Below are 11383 nucleotides of genomic sequence, written 5' to 3'. Positions count from 1 at the left end.
CTCCCGCTTCTTATGGCACCTTGTGAACCCTTCCCAACACTACTCCAACCTGCAGGCTCCTCTTTGTCTGCCTGTAACACAAAACAACAGCAAAAACAGACACAATTACAGCCTCATATCCTGGGCAGTGATGTGGAGAGCCTGGTGAAATATCCTGTCCCCATTAATCTTTCCCCAGGGGGGCGCAGGAGACTGGTAGCACTGATTAAATGCTCCTAATAGAGGCCATTTGTCTCCCCTCGAATCTTGAATGTTTCAACATGCAACATGCAACATCACACAACACTCCCCTGTCCCCTCCCTGTGTGCAAATATTGGTATTTTCATAAAGACAGCAAAGTCCATAATATTTCATTTTGTGATATCTTTTTAAGCGGGCATGATCTCTTCGTGAGCTTCTATGATTTGATCGATGACTTTGTTTTTCCCCACAGGTGAATATCTCATTTACAAGTGTGCCACAATAATTATCATTCACAGTCACGCATGAGGTCATTTGGGACAAGATTCAAAATGTTGAGTTTCATATTAATAACTGTTTAATATCCTGATATTCTTATCTTCAGCCATCCTTGCATTAAATAGAGGACAATGATCAGGCAGAAAGGGTTTGTCTTAAACTAATTTTCACACATTACTCATTAATATCTCTCTATCTGCCAATTAAGCATATCCTACGCAGCATCATTTCTGGTCTGGATGAACAATTAGATAACACTAACGGCACTTGTTTTGAAACAACCCCCTGGAAGCACACTCACACTGAGTCTGCAAGTTAATGGCTGTAATGCATTCACTACTAACATGCACTGTACAACCAAAAATCAGATTGCTATGATAGACACACACTGTTTGTACAGTATAGGCTATTCAGGCCCAAGGTATAATCATTATAAATTAACATGGCCTAATTATATTTCGCCTGCCAAGCTCCATATGCTCCCCAATTCTGAACAAAATAATTAGGTGACTGCATCCCAATCAAACAATTATCCAATGAAACTTCAAGTAAAACAATTAACTGGTCATATCCGCTTAATGATATTAGTGCTTAGCAGTGTAATGTTCAGGCCGATGCAGAACAGCAACACCTTATGAAATATAAAAATGGCACTACATCAGTGTCGGATATTCTATTTTGACAAATAAATAATTGCTACTATCTGTGGTATTTCATTTGATTCTTTAAGATACAATACAATTGATCCCCTGAAATACTGCCTTCATATTTGGAAAATGACATCATTGTAGGCGGGGGTCTTAAAAGCAATGATGTTTATGCTGGAGGACAGGGGAAAGAGGGATCAAGGGCAGTAAAAAGGGCACCTGCTGGGTTGTGATGAAGCCAAATCCCCAGGGACCAAAAAATGAGATCATCCAAATCAGAGACGATGTCAAGCGTCTTAACTTGGAACAATAGTGACCCCTACTGGCCAAACTGGCTTTTTATCTCCTTATGATGGATACACCACAGCTTCAATGTACAGCATGTGCCATTAGAAGTACCTGTTTGCACTCTCTGCTATCTCCTTTTTGCCTTGCAGTGAAGTTCATAAAGTTGACCAGACCGAAGGAATATGGTTGGCGTAGTACAAGAGAAGGCATCGTATTATCTGTGAATGAATGGAGAAAAAAAAGTGTCATTGTTGAGTTGTAATGATCCATTACTGAAACCATCAAACACAATAGGTGCCTGGGAGTAGCCTATCTGACAATATTTTATTTAATTTTATGCAACATTGCTCCACTCTAAAGTCTTTAACCCTTGTCCCTGTGACAAGGTTGGGGCATCAGTGTGGGGCAATAGGCCATAGATCCCTGAGGCCCAGCGGTGATCAGCACTCAGCAGATGGAGGGAGGACTGCTTGCAGTGGCAGACACTACCCCCCTCCATAGAAAGCATGAAGAAGGGAGGGAGAAGGGGTTGGTTTATGGATGAGTGACTGCTGCAGCAAGGTTAAGGGAACCAATCTCTGACACTTCATTTCCTCGCCAGTCTCCCTCTCCTAGCAGCCGAGACCCCCTGCCTTCGGTACATGTTCCTGTGTCCTGCATCCTGCAGTGAACAGCAACACCTCTGACATAAAATTATATTTGGCCAGAACACAAACACAAATTTTTCATCCTTAGACCAATGCTAGTAATGACATAAATTGGGTGTTCAATTAGTATATTGCTAATGACCATTTGCAATGTTTTGGAAGCTCTAAATGGCAATAAGGCAACTGGTAGCGCACATTTCATTATCTCTACCAACAGTGTACACCGTATGGTTGCATAGGTTTGTATATGCTTTTATATGTGTAGTACTGTTTATAGTATTTTTAAAAGTGAAAAACATCCCAAATTCTTCACCTGATGAGAGAGTTGCTCCTTGCTCTTTAGCAGTTAGAAGGCAACCAGAAGCTCTACGGGTTTCCAGGTGGACACAGGGTTCATCCGTTTTTAATTGGGCTTTGAGGGAGCTCTCATTGGTGGTGTCAGAAGGAGCAGAGGTGGTTATGATGTTGCAGGTTAGGCTGGGGGTCAGAGAGCTTCCAGAGATCTGAAGCAGCGTGGGGTAAATAGAGCTGAGCGCAGGGCTGAGAAGGGAGATGTCCTGCTGAGTGGTCCCTGCTGAGACCCCTGAGCCCATGGCTACAGGATCCTCTGACAAAAGGCCCTTATGAAGTTCAGTCAGCAGGTCCTGGGTGGTTCCAGACAGGGCACAGGAGAGGCCTTGACTGAAAGGTTCCACTGTGTCCTTTTGCTGGTGATGCTTATCTGTTTTCTGGGCACAACAACAGGGAAAAGTGTTTCAAATGAAGAGCCCCCACACAGCTCCTGTGGCAAAACAACCTACAGGATGTTAAGTTAAAGCAAGATTATTGCCTACCTGGTGATGTTCTTCTTCCAGGAAACAGTCAGGTGTGGCTGTTTCACTAAAACTGAAAATCTGTGGAGGGATGCACTCTGGTTGGTCCTCTTGGTTGAGTGACAACGCAGAGCTCCACAGATCGGTGACATCTGAGGGACCAGGAAGGATTTCTCCTCCTTTACAGCATAACATTTTCTCTGCAGATAAAAGTTTATGCAGTGATGTGAACATTCAGAAAACCACAACTCAGTGTGACATATTTTTGTCCTTCCAGCTGGATGCACTTACACACCATAGTCAGATGAGAGGAAGCTCTGACTCTCCACCCGGGGCTCACAGAGGGAAGGCACTGATTGGCTGACCTCATTACTGTAGAATTGAGGGGGGAGATATAACCTGAAACTGGACCATAGGAAACAAATATATCTCAGTTTTAATTTGCTTGCCAGTGTTAGGTGCACAATAAGTACAGCATGAGATAAGTTGAACTCTGACCTCTTGTTTACAGGAAGGGTTTCATCCATGGAATGTCCTGAAACTGCATCAACACTGAGAAAGTCCTCGTTTGAGAAAACATCTGTACTGACATCCTCTTCTCCCTCTAGGAAAGAGTTGAAGTTTCTGTTTATCTTTAACTGCCTCTTAATTTGAATAGTGTGTAAATCAAACCCAGCACAATGCTTACCCCCAGGAGAGAGCACCAGCTCTACCAAAACATCTTTGTTCAAGTTGCTCAAGAAAGGGGGGTCTGTGGTGCCATCTAGTGTCATTGTCAGCTCAGGGCAATCTGGCAAGGCGTCAACTGATGAAGGGGTTCTGCTCTCTTCCTCTTCTTCTTCTTCTTCTTCATCGTCTTCCCTGCTTTGGTTCTCTCCATCAGTGAGGAAAGATGAGATCCTCTGCAGAGTCAATGTACTTTCGTACACATAAGGACGGTCCTTCCTCAACAGAGGCAAAGAGGAGGCTGAGGCGAAGGAGAAGGCCGACTCAGAGCCCAGACCCTCAGAAGAACAAATGTGCTGCTGTAAAAAGAACAGATGAAATGGCAAGGGTGATTTATCTATACTGTTGTGGTCATTTTTCTTAGGGACACTGACAATGCATACATCATAGACAGACTGTTCCTCTTCTGGATCTTCTGTATGTGCTCTATGCTCCGATGGGGAGGGGCTAGGCGTGGGTTGACAGAGAGCCTGGGTTGACAGGAACATCTCTGTGCTGTTGGATTTTCTCTCTGTGTGCTCCGGCCACACCACCTCACTGGAATAAAGAACACAGAGATAATATGGTGAGACCTCTGGGGTACTGAACATATTTAAACATAATTCAACATCTGTTGTCTACATGCCACCTACAACCTCTGTACCTTATCTTGGGATGTGGCTTTCTCACTTCCATCACAGCCTTTCCAACTAGTTGGACCAGTTCCTCTGGGGACACTGTGTTGACACTTTGAGCCTGATACAGTTTGGCAGACAACGGGTAGGGTGGCTTTCCTGCTGACCTGTCTTAAAAACAATTAGCCCATCATTGAATGTAATCTACTTTAGTCTGTCCTGATATAATTTAGTATTGTTTTAATTGAATCTGCCTTACCTTTCTTTATCAGCGATAACTGTGACCCTGTAGTCTCATTTGCGATGTCCCCTTCACCCTGATCAAATGTTTTAGGGAAAGAAAAGTAATTTCAAGACTGAATATCTTTGGTGCATATGTGTTATAAGATATTCACCTACATGGTATCCTTTAGGGACGCACTTTAAAGCCTCTGCACACAGACCCAATCCATTAGAAGCCTGGAGGAAGTACATGACTATGTTGTCGCTTTCTGTGTGGCCTTTCTTCAGCAGAGCCCAGGCATCAGAGACACAACTGGAGACAAGAGACATTGTCAACAACATGCAATAAGACAATGCGTGATCTTTCATCATGTGAGTAGTAAGTAAGTAAGTAAGCCATTAGTGTAACAGAATGTACCTGTTTTGAAGTAGCACATCTGCACAAAGCTTAGCATCGTCTGCGCTCTCTATTGCAGGTCGGGTCCAGTGGAGGTACCTTAACGCCAACTGAGGCTGCTTCCTTGTTAGCAGGTGGTGGATGATGTACCGATGCTGCCAGGAGAAACAGGGAGCAGCAGCCCTGGGATTGAGCAATAACTCCATAGATGCCTGGGGAGGATGTAACATGACATATAGCAGCATTATAAAAACATTTCGGCTAACATTTGTAACATTAACAGTGTCTCCTAACATCCATGAGAAAATGAATCGACAATGTGGCACAGTTTATCACATTAATCATACGTGCTACTCAAGTGGCCCAAAGTGTCACCTGCAGAACATTATGGCGGCTGAGACAAGGACACTAATGTAATCAACAAGATGATTATCACTCCCCCAATTTATAAGATCAGTACCTTGATGTGTCCATGATCAAGCATCCAGAATGCCCTGATTTGTTGGGAAAAGCTGGAAGGGATAGTGAAAGCGTGGCAGAAAGATTGGAGGAGGTCGTCTTTGCACTGCAGAAAGTTAGCCATATCCAGGACAAAGTACATGAGCTGTGATACATATAGGGTTAAGAAATAATAACCTGGATCAAGTTACATATGCAGTATTTATCTGAAATCAACATAAGAAAAAAAAATATGCTCCACAGAATGCTGTATTTGGATGGATACGAGTGCTTGGACTGACATGTTGTCGATATGTGGCACCAGCACAAGCCTTAGCAGGGCCTGCAGATTAGGAGGAGGATAGCACCCGTCTGTGCAGTCTTCAGAAGACCAAATGCCCCCATGATGTCTGTCCAGTTGAGTCACCATACCCTGTATCAAAGACTGATATCTTTCCTTTTCTCCCTCCTCCAATCTAGTGAAACGTAAACAAAATAGTAAAGCAGAGATGAAATAAGGAGAAAAACCAGCAGGAGAAAAATAGGCACAATGGCTCTGCAAATTCCTCCATCTTGTAAATTAATGCAGGTTACCCAGGTGTCTCGAGACAAGCTTTCCGATGGCTGTGATCCATTTCCTTCCACATCTGAGAGATACGCTTCACCTCGTGAGCATCTGACAGCAACAGCAGAGAGAGAGAAAAAAAAACTTTAGAGGTGTCATAACAGTTCAACATGTCAATATCATGTAATCTGTGTAAACACATCTGTACCAGGATACTTAGGTAGAAGTCCCATGATGCCCCACCACTGAACCAGCCGTCCCAGCCAGATGTGTTGCTTTAGGGCTCGGTGCTCTTGGTTCCAGCAGCGACGTCTAACGTCTGAGGAGTCCAATGTATCCCTGCAGACCACACATGGGACCCCCACACCTAAATAAAAACACAAATTTGAATTCTAGTGGAGATGTCAGAAGGTTAGAACCACAATTAAATCACTTAAATTAACCAAACCATCATGTTCTTCCAGATGTATGCGGGTAAGCGTTTTGTAGTGTGTACCGTGCCAGAGGTGGGCTGAACCAAGCTTCCTTCTTGCCCACTGGGCCAGAGTGAGCAAGTTCCTCAGTCTCTGGAGCAACATGTGCACTCTGGTGAAACAGCCTCGGTCCAGAAACATCCACAGGCCCCGACAGCGGCTGAAGCCTGTGGGAAGAAAAAAACCTCAGTGTGTTATTGAAATTTAAACATTTAAACATGATATTTGACAAGCATGTTCTTACATAGTGTTAATAACTCCTTTTTAGAAAACTCGGATGTTCTCTGTATCCAGCAGCTGAAAGTTGGTAGGATTTCATCCACGTCAGCTTCACCTGCAGCAGGGTATTATTGGAGATGAAATGTTAATGAAACAAACAACAACAAATTTATGGAATAGTGGGTTTTTCTTTTACAAGTGGTGAAAAACTCAAGTACCTTGAGCAGTAAACACACGCAGCCAGCGGATGATGGCTCGTATGTTGTTCTTGGCTAACGCCTCGGACCACTGGCCCTCTGTATCCAGCATGATGCCCTCCGGGCTCTGAGGTCTCCACACAGAGACAAGGGAGCTCACATGGTGGGGTCCAGGGATCATCACTGTTTTTTTTAAATATTTTTTTAAAAGCTGATTCCTATGGTTCATTGCAGCAAAAGAAACAAATGAAATCATCTTAGGCACTGTAGAGGTGTTTTAACCATAGCTATCAATGGATGGTTAAATAATTGTGCCTGGAAAATCTCTCTTAAGACATGTTTCCATAATTAGATCAATGGATTGTGCAAGAACAGATTAAAACATGAACAGTCATTATTTAGAGGAGCCTCTGTAGAGAAAATTGTAAAGATTTGTTGGATTCTCAATACTTACCTGGAGACGTGGTTTAGTTTTCCGGTAAGTGTTCTGTCTGCCTTGTGGATTAGCTGACTGGCCCAGTGGCTACGGCAACGTTCTCTTCTTACACAAGCTACTTTGGTACATGTTAATCCACTAATCTCACTCTCAGTTAACATTTCATTGGCTGATTTGCAGTCTGGCTTTGAGTGTATATTAATGTACTGTATGAGTTGAAATTAAAGCTGGAAACATAACGATGCGGGAGGTAGTGGTATGATCAGCAAGGGTGAGATGATAGCAGGAGTTGTAAGTTAACTTCTTAAATGACAGAAAAGTACCCTCTTCTCTACAGCTTGAATCTTTCAGCCAGTTGACACTTACTGCCACACCCCCGTCTGTGATGTCACAACTAGTTGGTTTTTTTTCACTGTCTTTCAAAGGCAAAATACCTGCTTGTTATCCCCCATTGTGGACAAAAACATCACATGCCTACAAAGTAGAGCTGCAATGATAAATTGATAAATTAGACAAGAAAATAGTATATGATAGTATTACTACTACTACTTCAATCATTTCTCATTTTTATATTTCAATTGGCAGCATGCCTTGTTGTTTATTTTTTTTAATGAAATTTAAGTATTTTATAGATAGCATGAATGTATTACTTGTCATTACAAGCTTGAGTGATTCAAATGTGTGCTCATGATGATGCTGCAGATACTGCAGGTTTACTATAAAATGTCACTTTTCAGAATGTCCAGTTGGATATTGACTCTTTTTTTAACTAATACACAAATAAACACACATGCACACACACTCATACAATGGCCATCATGCATTACTTTCACAGTGCTGGGGCAGTCAGATTTGCGTAGGTAGCAGAAGGTGGGTCCAAATCCCTCTTGGGCCCAGGGCTGATTAATGATTAAGGGGGATTAGGAGGAGGGTCAGGACTTGGCTATGAGTCTCACTCTGATGCTGCCTTCATACTATCTGTGTCACTACGACCACTCGCCTCTCACAGGACTAAATCTGAGGATGTCAGCATGAGGACAGAGAACGATGTCAGATGTTCAATGCTGACCTGGATAAGGTAGGGACTACTACTTTAGTTATTTCTTTCTTATTATTTGTAGGAGCTTTGTCCTGGGTTTGAAAGGAAGATGTGTTTTTCAATCCAAACTAAATCACATTGTGTTTAACTTTTCTGTTTGTCTCATGTGTAGATGCTTTCCCATATGCGTACAACTGATCACATGGCTTTGTATTTTGTCTTAACAGTGAGTTCCAGTCCAAGAATTTTTGCTGCCATGTAAGAGTATTTGTTCTTCATACTGTCAACACTGTAGTCTCTGAGATCTATAACCATAATGCAGCGTCCACAAGATATCGATCATGACTACCAGGCTAAGCTGCTTATGAGAGGACCTTCAGAGAACTACACAACCAATCCCCCTCCCTTTGGTCCCCCACACCTCCTGGAGGATAACCTGTTCCTCTCCCCTGCTCTACCTGTGTCCCTCCTTTAATCCTCCCCTGGACTTACAAAATAACTTAGAGGAGATATATACAATGGCTGTCTTGAAATTGAGGTTCACCAAGACCAAGAGAGACAAGCTGGCTCAGGTGCTATGGATCCTGAACTGGATCTCAGTTGTGACAGGGGTCATCCTGTTCAGCTTGGGCCTCTTCCTCAAGGTGGAGATCAACAAGCGAGGAGAGCTGATGGCTGAGAGAGACATCCAGTATGTGCCCAACATGCTGATTGCTGTTGGCCTTATCGCCTGTGCCATAAATTTCCTGGGAGGGAAGATCTGCTACGACTGCGTGGACACCACCAAGTTCTTGAGATGGAAGCTGATCATGCTGCCCTACATAATATGCACTTTCTTCTTCACCTTCTGTGTGCTGGTGGGGGCTCTGATGTGTTACACCATGCACAGAGAGCTGGAGGAGTCTCTGAACCTGGGGCTGACAGAGGCCATCAGGTTCTATAAGGACACAGACACACCAGGACGATGCTTCCTGAAACGAACTGTGGACATGCTGCAGATAGAGTTCAAGTGCTGTGGGAACAATGGCTATAAAGACTGGTTTCAAATCCAGTGGATCAGCAACCGTTACCTGGATATGTCCCAGAAAGAGGTGGCAGAGTAAGTGCGAGAGAGAATAATCACGATAAGGACTGTGTAAAAATTACTGACACAATTTTAGTAGGCTACACACAAACGATGACACACTAACATCAGATCTTTCACACACTGATGCTGAGACAAAAAGATGCTGAGCTTCTCCTTCTTGTTCCTGTTTTGTAGCCGATTAAGAAGTAACGTGGAGGGGAAGTACCTAATGGACGGAGTGCCCTTCAGCTGCTGCAACGTCAACTCCCCCAGGCCTTGCATCCAGCAGCAGATCACCAACAACTCTGCTCACTTCAACTATGAGCACCAGATGGAAGAGCTGAACCTGTGGATGAAAGGGTGTCGCCAGGCGCTGCTGGAGTACTACACCCACATCGTGCAGTCAATTGGCCTCACAGTTCTCATCACCTGGCTGTTTGAGGTGAGGACAGACAAGTTAATAGTGAAGTTAAAGGGGAACTACACTTGTTGTACACAACAATGTACCACTGCTGAATTTTTGAGAAACCTTGTTTAACCTATATAGCTTATTGTGGCTCCAGCAATCTGATAAATTTACTCAAGTGACGTAAGTTAAGGCATTTCGGATTGGACTGAAGACTACAAGTTTGAAAAAGAAACAAATTTTGGTTGAATAAAAATGCGTAGAATAAAAAAAGATAACATCTCTGGTTATGCTGCTCTGATTTTTACTCTTTTTTAAGCTGCTCAAAAAAGAGCACATTCACCCACGCTGGCAGTACAGTTGCATACGTCCCATATTGTAAAAAGTGAGATTTCCATGTCTTTTTGATTATAAGCAGGTTGAGGTGCTGTATAAGTACTGTGATAGTGTTCAAACACTCAATCCACAGAGAAATGCACACAGACACTATTCATAAACTGTGTCTTTAAACGAGCCACCAGGACTTCTGTACTGTTTTGATTTCACAACTATGGACTGGGCCTTTTCACGATGGGGTCTTAAAGAGACAGACTTTAAAACAGAGCATTTCAGACAGAGGGTCAATACAGGTATACTCAGACACACAGTATGAGAAACATGTGTTTTTAAAAAATATATTAAAGCATGTAAACATACACACACAAATACAAGTATCAACCTGAAAATGAGCATAATATGAGACCTTTATAGTTTAAATGATAAAAGAAACAAACATGACAGGTCCATATTTTGTATGATGTCACTAATATGTATCTTTTTTTTTTTGTATTAGCTGTCAGTGTTGACAGGGGTTCGTTACCTCCAGACCTCCCTGGAAAATGTGCTGAGACAGGGCGACCTCAACTCTGAGTCTGACGGCTGGCTGTTGGAAGACAGCTTTATGGAAACTGCTCGCACCAACCTGAACATCATCAAGAGCCTAGGCAAGTGCAACCAGGTAGACACAGCCAACAATGGAGACCCCAACATTAATGTTCCCTGCACCTCTAAAGCACACTATGGACCGGACAACGTACCGCCAAAGGAGACACCTGAAGCCAGTTGACCTCGCTCAAGCCTCAGTGAGCAGCATCCCTTAAGGCCTAAGTAAGGACATTTCCTCTCTTACTTAAAGAGTTGTTCATGTTAAGTAATTTTTTTATCCATACAAGTCAAGAATTTCAACTAAGAAATATGTATACAAAGGTGTTTGTATGTGTGGAAACTAAAGTATTTTGTGGGAAATATCAAACAATATATATTACTTTCCAGTTTGACAGATTATGCCTTGTTCACCATTAATGAATCAAAATCTTTCCAAATATTTTTTTTTCATTGATGCAAACATGCAAACAACATAAATCACCACAAATGTGCATCGTTTTTTTGTACATCTATACTGTAATCTGTTGTTTACAAACGATATCTTGTTGCCTGTGTATTGTGTCCAAAACACCTTTCGTTTCAAACACCAGTCAGATGCAACTCTGGAGTCGAAGTTGAAATATATTATTGTTGGATGAAGACAAATTAGTGATGTGGGTCATAAATTAGAGCCCACTTTTTCGCCTGGTTTTGCCTCAAATAGAAAGAGTAATGAAGCATGTAGTATTATATAAATTAAATTCCACGCACCTAATAGACGCAGGGTGCTTGGATTTTACCTTAGTTCTGGGTATTGAAATAACATTA

The 11383-nt window shown here is 42.6% G+C and overlaps 1 protein-coding gene across 1 annotated transcript; it reads left to right on the top strand.

Moving 5' to 3' along the window:
* Positions 1–8698: 8698 nt before the first annotated feature.
* On the top strand, positions 8699–10757 carry LOC310954991 (photoreceptor outer segment membrane glycoprotein 2-like; the record flags this gene model as incomplete). Its single annotated transcript, XM_083924704.1, has 3 exons — positions 8699–9279; positions 9442–9688; positions 10485–10757. 3 exons carry the CDS (start codon positions 8699–8701, stop codon positions 10755–10757), a joined length of 1101 nt encoding a protein of 366 aa, XP_083780830.1.
* Between the last annotated feature and the right edge of the window lie 626 nt (positions 10758–11383).

The sequence above is a fragment of the Echiichthys vipera genome (assembly GCF_963691815.1).
Source record: "Echiichthys vipera genome assembly, chromosome: 12".
NCBI classification, from domain to species: Eukaryota; Metazoa; Chordata; class Actinopteri; order Perciformes; family Trachinidae; genus Echiichthys; species Echiichthys vipera.
This window is presented reverse-complemented; position numbering and strand designations above follow the sequence as displayed.